At 47.3% G+C, this 17,175-nt stretch overlaps 1 protein-coding gene across 2 annotated transcripts in view; it reads right to left on the bottom strand.

Moving 5' to 3' along the window:
- Positions 1–16,148, bottom strand: part of PRICKLE4 (prickle planar cell polarity protein 4) — a 150,378-nt gene extending 134,230 nt beyond the window's left edge. For both annotated transcript variants that reach the window (XM_063955069.1, XM_063955071.1), the window contains exon 1: positions 16,009–16,148. In XM_063955069.1, coding sequence (XP_063811139.1) covers positions 16,009–16,086 — 78 coding nt within the window. In that variant the 5' untranslated portion in view covers positions 16,087–16,148. The remainder of the gene's footprint in view (positions 1–16,008) is intronic.
- Positions 16,149–17,175: the final 1,027 nt, after the last annotated feature.

Here is a 17,175-nt window from a genome sequence, read left to right as displayed (position 1 = left end):
AATTGATAAGGCCGAAATCTGCACTTTAATGGAGCCTAACTTCAGGCCCGCATCCACACCTGCTTGTAAAAAATGGAGAAACCGACCCAGCTGAAATTCTTCCGTAGGAGCCTTCTTGAATTCACACCAAGACACATATTTCCTCCAAATACGGTGGTAATGCTTCGCCGTTACCTCCTTCCTAGCTTTCAGTAGAGTGGGGATGACCTCTCCGGGGATACCCTTCTACGCTAGGATTTTCCGTTCAACCGCCACGCCGTCAAACGCAACCAACCGCCATGCCGTCAAACGCAACCGTGGTAAGTCTTGGAATATGCACGGCCCTTGCTGCAACAGATCCTCTCTCAGAGGAAGAGGCCAGGGATCTTCTATGAGTAATTCCTGAAGATCCAGATACCAGGCCCTTCGTGGCCAATCTGGAACAACGAGTATCGCCTGAACCCTTGTTCTTCTTATGATCCGTATCACCTTTGGGATGAGTGGAAGTGGAGGGAATACATAGACCGACTGATACGTCCACGGTGTCACTAGGGCGTCCACTGCTACTGCTTGAGGGTCCCTTGACCTGGAACAGTATGTCTGAAGTTTCTTGTTGAGGCAAAACGCCATCATGTCTATTTGAAGAAGTCCCCAACGACTTGTCACTTCTGCAAAGACCTCTTCTCCTGGAATGAATACTGCTGACAGAGCGCTTGCATGTCTCTCCACCCAGCGAAGAACCTTTGTGGCCTCCGCCATCGCCTTGTTCCGCCCTGGTGGTTTATGTGCGCCACTGCTGTTATGTTGTCTGACTGAATCAGGACGGGCAGGCCGCGAAGATGTTCTGCTTGTAGAAGGCCGTTGTAGATGGCCCTTAATTCCAGAATGTTTATGTGCAGACAAGCCTCCTGGCTTGACCACTTTCCCTGGAAATTTTGTCCCCCGTGTGACTGCTCCCCAACCCCGGAGACTTGCATCCGTGGTTACCAGAATCCAATCTTGGATCCCAAACCTGCGTCCCTCTAACAGGTGAGAACTTTGGAGCCACCACAGGAGAGAAATCCTGGCCCTGGTAGATAGGATTATCTTCCGGTGCATGTGTAGGTGAGACCCAGACCACTTGTCCAACAGGTCCCACTGAAAAACCCTGGCATGGAACCTGCCAAACGGGATGGCCAAGTAGGCCGCCACCATCTTCCCCAGCACCCGAGTGCATTGATGAATCGACACCCTTGCCGGTTTCAGAATCCCCTTGACCATGTTCTGTATTTCCAGAGCTTTTTCTATCGGGAGAAAAATTCTCTGTAATTCCGTGTCCAGAATCGTGCCTAAGAACGACAGCCGTGTTGTCGGAATCAACTGTGACTTTGGCAAATTCAGGAGCCAACCATGTTGCTGCAGAACTGACAGGGAGAGCGCAACGTTTTTTAGTAACAGCTCCTTTGATCTCACCTTTATCAGCAGATCGTCCAAGTACGGGATAATTGTGACACCCTGCTTGCGCAGGATCACCATCATTTCAGCCATTACTTTGGTGAAAATTCTCGGGGCCGTGGAAAGACCAAACGGCAACGTCTGAAACTGGTAATGACAATCCTGAGGGGATATATGGAGGTAAGCATCCTTTATGTCGACTGACACCATAAAATCCCCCCCTTTCAGACTGGAAATCACTGCTCGGAGAGATTCCATTTTGAATTTGAATCTTTTCAAATATAGATTGAAGGATTTTAAGTTCAGAATCGGTCTGACCGAGCCATCCAGCTTCGGGACCACGAACAGGCTTTGAATAAAACCCTTCTCCCCGTTGTGACGGGGGCACCATGACAATGACTTGCTGTTGACATAGCTTTTGTATTGCAGCACCCACCACTTCTCTTTCTGAAAGAGAAGCTGGCAAGGTCGATTTGAAAAATCGGAGGGGTGGCACGTCTTGAAACTCCAGTTTGTATCCTTGGGCCACAATTTCCAGCACCCAAGGATCCAAGCCTGAGTGAGCCCAGACCCGACTGAAGAGCTGAAGACGTGCCCCCACCGGTGCGGACTCCCGCAACGGAGCCCAAGCGTCATGCGGTGGACTTGGCAGAAGCCGGGGAGGACTTCTGCTCCTGGGAGCTTGCCACAGCCGGTGATCTTTTTCCCCTTCCCTTACCTCTAGCAGCAAGGAAGGAGGACCCTCGTCCTTTTTTGAATTTACTAGACCGAAAGGACTGCATCTGATACTGAGGCGTTTTCTTTTGCTGTGGAGGGACAAAAGGTAGAAAAGATGACTTACCCGCGGTAGCTGTAGATACCAGGTCCGCGAGTCCCTCACCAAACAAAACATCACCTTTATACGGCAGCGCCTCCATAGCCCTCTAAGAGTCAGCATCACCATTCCATTGATGAGTCCATAATGCTCTCCTAGCCGAGATTGCCATGGCATTGGCCCTTGATCCCAAGAGGCCAATATCTCTCGCAGCCTCCCTTAGATAGACTGCAGCATCCTTGATATGACCCAGCGTCAAAAGAACACTATCCCTATCCAGGGTGCCCAAGTCAGAGAATAAGTTATCTGCCCACTTTTCAATTGCACTACTCACCCATGCTGACGCCACCGCAGGTCTGAGCAGTGTGCCCGTAGTGACATAAATAGATTTCAAGGTAGTTTCCTGCTTACGATCCGCAGGATCCTTTAGGGCCGCCATGTCAGGGGACAGAAGCGCCACCTTCTTGGACAGCCGTGCTAGAGCCTTGTCCACATTGGGAGTCGACTCCCACTTTTTCCTTTCCTCAGAGGGAAACGGGTATGCCATAATAACTCTCTTGGGAATCAGCAACCTTTTGTCAGGAATTTCCCAAGCCTTTTCAGAAAGAGTATTCAGTTCATGAGAGGGAGGAAACATTACCGGAGGTTTCTTTCCTTTAAACATACAGACCCTTGTCTCAGGAACAGCAGGGTCTTCCGTGATATGTAACACTTCTTTTATCGCCACAATCATGTACTGAATGCTCTTAGCCAGTTTAGGATTCAACCTGGCATCACCATAGTCGACACTGGAGTCCGAATCCGTGTCGGTATCTGTGTCTGCTATTTAGGTAAACGAACGTTTCTGCGACCCTGAGGGGGTCTGAGTTTGTGACAAAACATCTTCCATGGATTGTCTCCGTGCTTGGTTCTGAGACTCGGATTTGTCTAATCTCTTATGCAACGAAGCCACACTTGCATTCAAGACACTCCACATATCTACACAATCAGCAGTCGGCGTTGCCGACAGAGTCACTCCCACATTCTGTTCTGTCCCTACACCATCCTCCTCCTGGGAAGAGCATTCAGCCTCAGACATGTCGACACACGCGTACCGACACCCACTAACACACTGGGGAACAGAACAGACCCACAGTAAGGCCCTTCAGAGAGACAGAGAGGGAGTTTGCCAGCTCACACACAGCCTGAAGGAATATACAATGCCCCAGACCCAGCAGCGCTTTTATATATATATATATATATATATATATATTCAACACCAAATATGCTGTGCCCCCCCCCCCCCCCCCCGTTTTTACACCCTGTTACTTGTGACAGAAGTGAAGGGCCAGGACCAGCGTCTCTGCAGCTTGCTGTGAAGAGAAAAGATGGCGCTGATAAGAGCTGGAAGGACGAAGCCCCGCCCCCTAATGGCGCGCTTATGTCCCGCTTATTTTCATACTGGCGGGGGTCTGTATATAGTGCCTGGGCACTATATACCTCTTTGCCAGAACTAAAATTAGGTTTTATTGCTGCCCAGGGCGCCCCCCCCTGCGCCCTGCACCCGTGTAGTGCCATTGGTGTGTGGGAGCAATGGCGCGCAGCGCGACCGCTGCACGGTACCTCCAAGACTGACGTCTTCTGCCGCCTTCACTGAACTCTTCTTTACTTCTGTTACTCACCCGGCTTCTCTCTTCTGGCTCTGTGAGGGGGACGGCGGCGCGGCTCCGGGAACGAGCAGCTAGGCTATACCAAGTGATCAGACCCTCTGGAGCTAATGGTGTCCAGTAGCCTAAGAAGCAGAGCCTTTAACTCACAGAAGTAGGTCTGCTTCTCTCCCCTCAGTTCCACGAAGCAGGGAGCCTGTTGCTAGCAGTGCTCCCTGAAAACAATAAACCTAACAGAAAGTCTTTTCTAGAGAAACTCTGTAGAGCTCCCCTAGTGTGTGTCCAGTCTCTCTGGGCATAGAATATAACTGAGGTCTGGAGGAGGGGCATAGAGGGAGGAGCCAGTTCACACCCATTTAAAGTCTTAAAGTGCCCATGTCTCCTGCGGATCCCGTCTATACCCCATGGTCCTTTGGTAGTCCCCAGCATCCACTAGGACGAAGGAGAAACATTTTTAATACCTAGCTGAATTTAGGAGGTTCTGTTTCTTGGCATTGTTTTTGAGTTTATCGTTTTGAGTCCAGACTCAATGTATACTAGTGCCTGAAGGTTAATTCTATGATTGGCTTCTGCTGCAATTCTTTCTAAACCTTACAAGAAGGCAACTCAACCTTTGCCTAAACAGTCGCCCAAATATTGCAGGAGTGGTGGCATGGACGGCTGCACTGGGCCCCCACACACTGTCCCCACAATTGGTACCTGGACTTGAGTATAGCATTTCACTGCCTCCACTCTTGTCCACCTTGGTAGCTCAGCTGTTTTGTATAAAGCATCATCATCATCATGTTTCTCCAAACCAGAGTTGAGGCAGGACAGAATCCCAGACCCTGACATCCCAGGCACCATTACTCTGCTCCATGATTTGGCAATGACAGCATGGGTTTCCCGGTGTTATTGTTGTTAGCTGACCTATGGCGGCAGTGTACCCTGTGCCGGCCCCACTTTCTGAGCACATGACAACATGCAGAAGGGGTGGGGTTGCTAGCATCAGGAAATGCAGCACACGCCAAGTTAGAGTTTTCCCGTCCCTTTTACTTGCTCTGAGGAAGACCACAAGGAAGTGGTTGGAGCACTATATTGCAGCGCGCAGTAGATTATGTTGATGTCTGATTTAGAATAAACCCTGCCAAATGGTGTGTGCAGATTCTCCTTATTCCAAGTCCTATAAAAAATAGGATTTTAATTACCTACCGGTAAATCCTTTTCTCGTAGTCGTTAGAGGATGCTGGGGTTCCATTTTGGACCATGGGGTATAGATGGGTCCTTTGGGAGCCACTGGCACTTTAAGAGTTTAACAATGTGGGCTGGCTCCTCCCTCTATTTCCCACCTACCAGACTCAGTCTAGAAGCTGTGCCCGAGGAGACGGACATACTTCGAGAGAAGGAAATACAGATAGTGGTGAGATTCACACCAGCTCACACCGAATCGAAAAAACCATGCTGACCAGCATGCAACATGGAGAAACCATGCCAACCAACATGCAACATGAAGAAATCATGCAAAACCGCATAACACATGAAGAAATCATGCCAACCAGGATGAAACATGAAGAAATCATGCCAACCATCATGCAACACGAAGAAAACATGTTATCTAGCAGGAAACAGGAAGCAACCATGCCAATCAGCATGTAACCTGAAGAAACCATGCTAACCATGCATGAAAGAGGAACAGCAACAGCTGAACCAATACTTAACCAAGTAGCAACGCAGGAAAACGAAGCACTGGGCGGGCGCCCAGCATCCTCTACGGACTACGAGAAAAGGATTTACTGGTAGGTAATTAAAATCCTATTTTCTCTTACGTCCTTGAGGATGCTGGGGTTCTATTTAGTACCTTGGGGATGTACAAAATCTCCCAGTACGGGAGGTCCTCAGATGCCAAACTATCGAACTTGTAAAACTTCAGCAAACGTGTTCGACCCCGACCAAGTAGCTGGTCGGCAAAGTTGTAAAGTTGAGACACCCCGGGCAGCTGCCCAGTAACAACCCACTGTATGAGTAGAGTGGGCCTTAACAGATCTTGGACACGGCAGGCCTGCCGTAGAATAAGCATGCTGGATAGTAAACCCGATCCAGCAAGCAAAAGTCTGCTTAGAAGCAGGACACCCAACCGTGTTGGGATCATAAAGGACAAACAGAGCGTCCGACTACTTGTGACGAGAAGTCCTCTTCACAGAAACTCTCAAAGCCCTCACAACATCCAAGGAATGTGAGGTAATTGAGGAGTCAGTAGAAGAACCACAATAGGTTGGCGATATGAAAAACCGATACAACCTTTGGAAGAAACCGAAACCGAAAAACAGACAACCTTTGGAAGAAATTACAGACGCGTTCTGAGCTCAGCTCCATCTTCATGGAAAAACAAGTAGGGACTCTTGCATGATAATGCCCCCAATTTCGACACCTGTCGAGCAGATGTCAATGCCAACAGTGTGACCACCTTCCAAGTTAGAAACTTGACGTCCACCTCCTGTATAGGCTCGAACCAATCTGACTGCAGGAACTGCAGTACCACATTAAGATACCAAGGTGCCGTAGGAGGCACAAAGGGTGGCTAGATGTGCAGAACCCCTATAAAGAATGTCTGAACCTCAGGGAGAGCAGCCAATTGTTTCTGGAAGTGCGATGGTAATGTTTAGACGTTACTAACTTCCTAGCCTGCATCAGGGTAGGAATGACTTTGTTCGGAATAACCTTCCGAGCTAAGATCTGGCGTTCAACCTCCATGCTGTCAAACGTAGAACGTAGCCGTGGTAAGTCTTGATAAGCGAACGGCCCCTGTTGCAGAAGGTTCTCGCGAAGAGGAAGAGGCCTCGGATCTTCCAGCAGTAACTCCAGAAGATCCGCGTACCAAGCACTTCTTGGCCAGTCCAGAGCAATGAGGATCGCCTGAACTCTTGTCCTTTTTATTAGCTTGAGAATCCATGGGATGAGTGGAAGTGGAGGGAACACATACACTGACTGGAACACCCACTGATTGTAGGTCTCGTGATCTGGAACAGCACCTCCGAAGCTTCTCGTTGAGGCGAAAGGCCATCATTTCTATCTGAGGTACACCCCATCGGCTTGTTACCTCTGCGAATACCTCCAGGTGGAGGCCTCATTCTCCTGGATGGAGATCATGTCTGCTGAGGAAGTCCGCTTCCCAGTTGTCCACTCCTGGAAAGAAGATTGCTGACAGCGCCCGTGCATGCTTCTCTGCCCAGAGGAGGATTTTTGTCACCTCTGATATTGCAGCCCTGCTCTTCGTTCCTCCCTGCCTGTTTATGTAGGACACCGCTGTGATGTTGTCCGACTCAACCTGAATGGCGGGATCTCGCAGAAGATGTGCCGCTTGTAGAAGGGCGTTGTACACGGCCTTCAGATCCAGAATGTTCATTGGAAGGAGAGATTCCCGAACTGACCGCTCTCCTTGGAAGTTTTCCCCCTCAGCGACTGCTTCCCAACCCCTGAGACTTGCATCCGTGGTTAGATGAATCCAATTCTGAATCCCGAACCTGCGGCCCTCGAGTAGGTGAGAAGTTTTCAGCCACCAGAGGAGTGAAATTCTGGCTTTCGGTGACAGGCGTATCCGCTGGTGCATGTGAAGATGAGATCCTGACCATAAGACCAGTGTGAAAGACCGTGCAAGGAATCTTCTGTACTGTCGAGCCTCTTAGGAGGCAACCATCTTCCCCAGAAGGCGAATGCACTGATGAACCGATACCCGGGCTGGCATCAGGACATCCTGGAACATTGAATGGATCACCATCGCTTTCTGCACCGGTAAAAACATCCTCTGCACTTCTGTGTCGAAAATCATCCTCAGGACGGAACGCCTCCTTATCGGTTTAAAATGCGAAATTGAAAGCTTCAGGATCCACCCAAGATCCTGGGACAGTTGATTTGAGAGAGCAACACTCCGTAACAACATCTCCCTGGATGATGGTAAGGTCGCCCAGATATGGAATTATGTCCACTCCTGGTTTGTGAAGCGGGAGTATAAAGGCTGCCATGGCCCTGATGAACACCCCCGGTGTTGCGTAGAAGCCAAGTTCAGTGTTTGTAACTGGAAGTGACATAGTTGTAGTGCAACCTTAGATAGGCCTAGAGAGGCGGCCAGATTGGAATGTGAAGCACGCACCCCTGATATTCCGGGATACCAGGAATTCCTCTACATCTCGAGCAGAGATCACCACTCCCAGACTCCATCCTGAATTGAACACCCACCAGTAGGGAATCAATGAGCCCAGGTTTGAACAGTAACCCCTGTTACGTAAATGAGGTGGAACTGGAATAATGACATTAGTTTGATAAATGATATGATAGCTTCCAGCAGTAGTGCACTTTCTGCCCGAGAAGCTAGTAAGCATGATTTGAATATTCTGTGAGCCAGGAATACTAGAAATTCTAGTCTGCACCCCTGGGCAACCCAACTGTTTCCAGGGGTCTAGGCAGGATATCGCCCAGACTTGTTACTGAATCTCTTTAGTCTCACTCCCACCTGCCTGATCCCCAGACAGTGAGGTCCACCGACAAACCGAAGGGTTTGAAAAAGGCCGAATTTGAAATCCGTCCCTGGGAAGCTGGCGGCGCAGGTTTTCTGGATTTCCCCAACGTCCTCTAAAGGAAGTGGAGGAATATGTGGAATCATGTTCGAAGGAATTGCAGTGAAGTGTAGGATATAATTTCCTGGTCTGTGCAGCTGCGGAAGGAAGACATACCGACTTACCCGCAGTTGACATGGATAATCACGTATCCCGTGTGTCCCAACAGGGTCTTACCTGTGAAGGGCGGACCTGTCATACTTTACTCGGATTCTGTATCCGCAGTCCATTGGTGTAGCCACCGTCCCCTGCGTGTCGAAACTGCCAGAGCAGTGGTCCCTGCGTTATGCAGGTCAATCTCCTTCATGGCGTCTCGCCGTGAAGCCTGTAGAATCCTGTATGTGACATAGAAACAAGTACAAGTCACTTCTACACATAGAATCTAAATCATCAAGTAAGGAGCCTGACCATGTTACAATAACCCCAGAGATGTACGCAAAAGTGGGTCTCCGAGTCACACCTGCAGGAGTGCACAGTATTAGAGATTAGTCTCAATAGGTGATCAGGCTTTATGGAGGTTGTACCAGGGACAGGTAAGATACCCATATTTGAAAATTTAGACACTCTATAGGGATGTGGATAATAACTCTGGGTGTACTCAGGTTTTCCCAAATAAAGATTCAACGCACTACACAGTGGGAAGGCATTCATTATATACATATAATAATATTCCTCATCCCTAATAGCCTCAAACATATGTTGGACCCCTCATATATATGCATTATGTGGGAAAGTGTACGCTTCCTATGGTACGGAGTTGGGGTGAGAGTCACAGTAGTGTGATTTCAAACCCCAGACTACTCAAAACTGCGGCTTCTTCCCAGTGTGGTATATATTTTAAAATATATAAATCAAAGTACATCTTATGGAGGCCACCTCAGGGGAACTGCCACCGAAGCCTGAGAATCTGTATAGTTTTGAGCATGGTATAGACTCCCCAGCAGAAGATATACATTCTGCAGTACAGGACCAAGTCCCTTAAATATGGTAAAGTGGATTACACATACACAGGAAAATGTCAACACAGTCCCTCCCCCGAATATCTTCAGAGAGTCACAGAGCACAAGAAGCCAGCCACAGCGCGCCCTTATAGGCTTTTATAAAGATAAAAACCCCGCTGACTAGAGTAACCTTAACAGGGTAGCTAGAACATAATATCACTCCCCCTTTTACCTCAGTGTAGTTATGTGGAGGACAGCATTCCCTGTCAGCGTGTCTGCAGGGAGAAAATGGCGCTGGTTAGTGCTGGATCCTCTCTGAGGAGAAGCTCCGCCCCCTGTAATGGCGTGTCTTCCCGCATTTAGAGATTATAACTGGCCTGAGGTAATTTTTGCAGCAAACAGTGGGTTAGACCTTGAAAGCTTGTTTGACTAGTGTAGGGTATCGCGCTGGCTCAGGACGCCCCTCACAGCGCCGTACACAGTGTGTCGCTGAGCCTTCCGGAGTGCAGCTTGTCAGAGCTGCGCTCCCACCCTTGTGTCGCCATTCTTGCCGGGGACCCGCTTACCGGTACTCCGGCGTCAGATTCACCACTGTTCTTTCTTCTGGCTCTGTTAGGGGGTGGCGGCATGCTGCGGGAGTGAGCGGTCGCCTTGGGCGGATAACGATCATCACCCTCAGGAGCTCAGTGTCCTGTCAGCGGAGATAGTGGCCATTAACCTCTCAGGGATGGACATTAACCCCCTCCCCCCTAAGTCGCATGAAGCAGGGAGGCTGTTGCCAGCAGCCTGCCTGTAAAATAACAAACTCTAGAAAACAATAAAACTAAGAAAACTCCTAGGAGCTCCCCTAGCTATGACCGGCTCCTCCGGGCACATTTTCTAAACTGATTCTGGTAGGAGGGGCATAGACGGAGGAGCAGGCCCACACTGTTAAACTCTTAAAGTGCCAGTGGCTCTCAAAGGATCCGTCTATACCCCATGGTACTAAATGGAACCCCAGCATCCTCTAGGACATAAGAGAAAAGGAGTATAATAGATATACGATCAACGTTTCGGGGACCACCTCCCCCATCTTCAGGTCCTGAAGTTAGACTGTATTCTTTAACTGTAATGCTGGGCATACACTGATAAAATGCCTGTCAGACCAACAGACATTATGGGGGAAATGTAATAGCCTAATTTTGTCTTCTAAATGATTTACGCTTTCAAACAAATGGGAGAACTCGCACAAAGTCTTGCACTTCCTGCTTCTCACAGGCTATTCCATTGCCCCTTTTATCTGACATCCATCAGATATCATAGGCATGACACACTGTGATATCTCACACTGTATTGCCACATAATATATGGGTTCCTTCCCTGGTGAGCAGACATTTCCCTGTTCCTCCCCTGTGAAGGAACAGGGGAAATGTACACTGGTCAGCTGCTGCAGGGCATACACTGGCAGATGTGGCTGACTTTAACTTTAAAATATCTTATCGGACGGACATGTTGGACAATACTATGTCCGACCAATTTATTTTTTTAATTTTTTTTGTATAGAGGATTTTGAAATGTGACAGCTGGTGATACACAGTGCAACTGCGAGGTGATCTAGAAAACATGAACTGCGTGGGGTCATGAGGACAGTGTTTAAGAACCACTGATCTAAGTGATCTGACAATGGGGGTCATTCCGACCCGATCGCTCGCTGCAGTTTCTCGCAGCGCAGCGATCGGGTCGGAACTGCGCATGCGCCAGTGTCGCAGTGCGCCGGCGCATGCCAGCTGTCGTTGCCTAGCGATCGCCTCTGAGGCAGAGGCGGTCGTTGGGCGGGAGGGGGCTGGACGGCGGCGCGGTCCGGCCAACGCAGGCATGGCCGGACCGTTGGAGGGCCTCTGCGGGCTGGGGAGCGACGAGTAGTTCCCGGCCAGCACGCTAAAGCTGCGCTGGTCGGGAGCTACTCTTGAAGTGCAAAGGCATCGCCACTGCGCGATGCCTTTGCACTTCTGCGGTGGGGCCGGCACTGACATGCGGGGCGGACTAGCCCTGTGCTGGGCGTCCCCCCGCATGTCAGTGTGAAAGATCGTAGCTGTGCTAAATTTACGATCAACTCGGAATGACCCCCTATATCGGGTGGATCGGCAAGTTAATTATATAGTGTATGCCCACCATAAGTTAAGTACTTTAAAGCAGGAGAGGGACTGCAGTCTACAAGTGTCAACCAGTACCTGCCCTTAATCGTGGGACTATGGATTTAACAGATAAGACTCAATCCCCCATATTGCCTGTGTTACCGGCATTTTTTGTTAAAACCCAAAAAGCTCAATATCTGTTTGCCGGTCAAGGTCCCCCTATAGAATTCAGGGACCTTATACAAAACTCCTAATCAAAGAATATCAGGATCCTTAAACTGGGCATACACTGGGCCAGATGTATTAGCCCTGGAAAAGGGATAAAGAAGTGATAAAGCAGTGATAAGTGCAAGGTGATAATGCACCAACCAGTCAGCTCCTGTCATTTTTAAAATCCGTAATGATTGGCTGGTGCGTTATCACCTTGCGCTTATCACTGATTTATCCCTTCTCCAGGTTAATACATGTTCCCCAATGTCAGATAAAATGGCTGCCAGACTGACAGGAAACATTACCATGGTTCTCCCCTGTGAAGGAACAGGGAAAGGTCGGGCAGCAGTGTATACACTGCCAGATGCGGTCGACCAGTTACCAGACTTATTGGACATGCTAGGTGATTTCAGCAATAATTACTGATCTGTCACTGCAATACACTGTTCAGTTATCAGCCTTGGATGATTCTAGGCTGATTGGGCCGATAACTGGGCAGTGCTAGCCCAGCATTAGGCTTCTCCAAATACTGTAGAATGGGACTAAATTAAACTATCCTAAACTCCAACAATACTGAAACACTACGCACATGTGCGGCTTCTAAAGGAGGAGTGCATCAAGTAAGCGTTGGGATCTATTGCCCGACACCCTGCCCCCTGTATAGAGATTACAATGTCAACAATATAACTACCACATTATATAGTTTTTTACATTTTCTACGATCTAATTATGAATTGACAATGGATAACTCTTTTTTTTTTTTGCAAATGATGGCTGATTCAATTGTTTAATGGGCGCCTGCCAACAGCAATTCAATTGTGCTGTTGTATGGAAGCGCATGCTACCATTGCCAACATTTCTGCTCTCAGACCCCAAGTTGTCCAAATAGGACTTTTCACATCACGGGCAGCACTGGGAGTGATCAATGTGATAAAACAATGGGCGCCCAAACAATTGCATACTGACCCATCTAAAGTGACGGTGAAATGCAATGATGGGTGCCCATTACAAAACTGAATCGCCCCCTTAGCTGTTAAACTAGGGCAGTCTAAGTTTGTATATGCATTTGGTGTGTTGCCTTGGACAAAAATGCTTCGAGAGGATCTGGTGAGGGGGACCTGCTCAGGGCCAGAGAAATGGATACCTAGCAACAGTGCCGTAACTAGACATTTTAGCACTGTGTGCAAAAAACGGCATCGGAGCCCCACCCCTGCATGCAAAACAAGGGCAGTGCGCGCCATAGGCGCGTGCAAAAATACATAGTGGCGTGGCTTCGTGGGGAAGGGGTGTGGCCACAAAATAATACCAATTCATAAAATGGTGCACAGTAGTCTCCATTATTCAAATTACGCCGCACAGTAGCACCACTACACCAGGTAGAGACCCTTTTACACCTTACGGCGGACAGATTCCTCTTTTTACACATTATGGCAGACAGCGTCCCCTTTTTACACATAACGGCAGACAGCTTCCCCTTTTTACACATAACGGCAGACAGCGTGCCCTTGTTACACATAGCGGCAGACAGCGTACACTTTTTACACATAATGGCAGACAGCGTGCCCTTGTTAAACATAGCGGCAGACAGCGTACACTTTTTACACATAACGGCAGACAGCGTCCCCCTTTTTACACATTACGGCAGACAGCTTCCCCTTTTTACACATAACGGCAGACAGCGTGCCCTTGTTACACATAGCGGCAGACAGCGTACACTTTTTACACATAATGGCAGACAGCATGCCCTTGTTAAACATAGCGGCAGACAGCGTACACTTTTTACACATAACGGCAGACAGCGTCCCCCTTTTTACACATTACGGCAGACAGCGTCGCCCTTTTTACACATTACGGCAGACAGCGTACACTTTTTACACATAACAGCAGACAGCGTCCCCTTTTTGCACATTACGGCAGACAGCGTACACTTTTTACACATAACAGCAGACAGCGTCCCCTTTTTGCACATTACGGCAGACAGCGTCCCCCTTTTTACACATTGCGGCAGGCAGATTCCCCATTTTTACACATTGCGGCAGGCAGATTCCCCCTTTTTACACATAGCGGCAAACAGTCCCAAGAAAGAAAGAAAGAAAGAAAGAAAGAAAGAAAGAAAGAAAGAAAGGACAGAAAGAAAGAAGAATTATACTTACCCTCTCCGCTGGCTCAGGCTCCTCGGTGCAGTTTCTGACGATTCCCGGGCAGGAGAGAATGAGGAGGAGGGGGGGTGGAGGAGGGAGCCGCAGCAGCGCTGTGTTATTGGTGGAGGAGCTGCTGCCCCTCTGCTTCACTATAGGCTGTTCTTGGAAGACAGCCTATAGTGAAGCAGAGGGCCAGCAGCAGCAGCGCCTCCACCAGTAACAAAGCGCTGCTGCGGCTCCCTCCTCCACCTCCTCCTTACCCCCGTGCCCGTGACCGCTGCGCTCCTCTCCGACTCCTGTGTCCTGCGGGCGGCTGTGTGCTGCGGGCAGCGGTTGCCCGCAGCACACAGCAGCATGTAATGAGTCAGTTTGACTCATTACATGCTTTGGGCCCCTGGACAGAGGCGGGCCCCAGTGCAACGCACTGGTTGCACTGGCGGTAGTTCCGCCTCTGTTTCAGCTGGTTTTAATCAGCCACAGAACCTGTGTACTCCATGAGCGTCCCAGGTAAAAGGGATAATATGGTCACTCTAATTTCAGCAATATACAAACTTGTTATCGTACTTAGTTCTATGCCACATAATGAATCACAACACTTGGGATTTATTATTACATTATTTGACACTGTGTCAATGTTGTCGATGAACTCTCATTAAGCTGAGCTGTGACTGCAATTATTTATGTGTATCATTGCACGTAATACATCGCTGACCATATTCACCTATTGAACAGCGCTACTATGTATGTATAAATAAAGCAGCATAATAATAATAATAATAATCTAGCTACAGTAGCCATGTACATACATATGACTTTCTTCTGAGCGGATGTACTGTATATGCACATATGGTGATGGTTGCCAAATGCATTGAAACTAGATTGGCAATGTCATATTAGTAGTTTGGATCTCAGTAACCTGATTCTTGACACTTAAAATAAGGATAACAACATGCTACAAAAACAAATTTCTAATTTCCCTTTACAAACAATGTAATGGTGTGTACACACGGTGAGATATTGTCTTACGATTTTGACTATATAGTCAAAATCGTAAGAAAAGTTAGTGCAGATCGCAAGGTGAAAGTCACCTTGTGATCCTGATTCGATGCCGATGCGCGGTTGGCATCGCAAGCCTAGATAAACTGTGCAGGCAAGACAATTTTGACTATCTTGTAGAAAAGATAGTCAAAATTTACACTTACCCAAAATCGCACATAGTGTCGCAAGCACAGTCATTATGTGCTTGCAATACCGACCTAGCCCCTGTCGCATAGTGAGAATCGGGGTTAGCCCGAATCTCACCGTGTGTACACACCTTAAGATTTAGTTGGTTCCCAAAATTTCTTAAACTAGCTATAAAAAATTGCCCTGGTCTTGAGAATGTATATAAAAAAAACTATACAGACATCAGTGGTACAGATTGAATATCCCATATCCAAAATGCTTGGGACCAGAAGTATTTTGGATATCGGATTTTTCCATATTTTGGAATAATTGCATACCATAATGAGATATCATGGTGATGGGACCCAAGTCTAAGCACAGAATACATTAATGTTTCATATATACCTTATACACACAACCTGAAGGTCATTTTAGCCAATATTTTTTATAACTTTGTGCATTAAACAAAGTGTGTGTACATTCACACAATTCATTTATGTTTCATATACACCTTATACACACGACCTAAAGGTAATTTTAATACAATATTTTTAATACCTTTGTGTATTAAATAAAGTTTGTGTACATTGAGCCACCAGAAGACAAAGATTTCACTATCTCACTCTCACTCAAAAAATTCCGTATTTCGGAATATTTGGATATGGGATACTCGACCTGTAAAACTATACATTTTACATAAGTATATCCACACTTTTAAGTATTCATTAAAAAATTCACAAATATTTTCGACCAAAACAACAGTAATCTAGCAGAATAAGGCACAGTTCCTAGTTCTGGAAAGTTGTTATATTTAAAAACAACACCAGAAGTTGAAGAAACAACATAAAAACTTTAAACTTAACGTGTGTTCCAAGCCTTGTTGGGTATTATAATCATCGGTCTGTAATAACAGTTTTAAAATCCATCAAGGTATTCCGGTTACAACTAAAGTGCTATTGTTCATAAGTTTCCCTACCTCCAGTTCCTCAGGTGACTGCTTGTGACTGAAACTCTTCCTCATCCCTATTTCCTGATCCTGCCATTTATACTGCATGATAGTCCCAACATATCCACAGGCACATACTGTATTTCCCACTTTTTTGCTCAACTGCTAATCCATAGTATAAAAGTTTTTGTGAGGTTTACTGACCTGATTTGTAATCTGGAAATAGTAGATGACACAGCAGAAATGGAGTGTTGCTGACTGGCTGCTGTCAGAAACTGGGAAGTGAAAAACAGGATCTGTGAGAGCAGGAGCGACACTTTACCTGCCCAGTCCCTGTCCTCGCTCACTGGGACTGTAGTTATACACCAACCAATAGCAGCTGAGGGCTGTAACCCTGTTGTGCCTGAACTGTAATCTACTTTCCACACTCTGCTGCCTTCCTGTCTCACTATCACTTCTCTCACTCTCCCGGTCTTTGTCTCTAGCTGCTTGCTTTATAAGTTTGTGTATTTCAAACCTGGTAGGCATGTGGAAAGTCTCACTTGCATGCTGAGATCAATCTTTTGGATCGCTGTGTGATCACGCTGCTCGTGCATCGATGCAACGCGATTATTGCCAGGGGAAATTTTTTTATTTTTTTAAATTACTATACCAATTGCAAATGGAGCAAAAGATGGACCCTAAGGGGTAGATTTACTTAATGTCATTTTATAAGGGCAGCAATGATAATTGGCTTTGATCAATGTTTTTAAAAGGGCAAAGGTAATTAATGCTAAATCAGAGTAGAATTAATTACTATTGCCCTTTAAAAAACATCAAAGCCATCGATCATCAGTGGCTTTGTAGACCCGACATTTAGTAAATCAATCCCTAAGTATCAATGGGGGTAATTCAGATCTGATCGCAGCAGCAAATTTATTAGCTAATGGGCAAAACCATGTGCACTGCAGGGGGGGCAGATATAACATGTGCAGAGAGAGTTAAGGGCCCTACACACTAAAAGACATGACCAATGTGGAAGATGAGCAATGTCCCTTGAACTTCCCAGAGCCCTGACAAACAAAATTGAGTGTACACACTAGAGGGCCCTACACTCTGGCAGATAACACTGCACGATATGAACGTTTTCGTTCATTAATGAACGAGAACTCGTTCATATCGTGCAGTGTGTAGACACCAACGATGAACGATGCACGG

Source organism: Pseudophryne corroboree, chromosome 2 (genome assembly GCF_028390025.1).
Source record: "Pseudophryne corroboree isolate aPseCor3 chromosome 2, aPseCor3.hap2, whole genome shotgun sequence".
In the NCBI taxonomy this organism is placed as follows: Eukaryota; Metazoa; Chordata; class Amphibia; order Anura; family Myobatrachidae; genus Pseudophryne; species Pseudophryne corroboree.
Note: the sequence above shows the minus strand (reverse complement) of the source record. Positions and strands in the feature narration are given on the sequence as shown.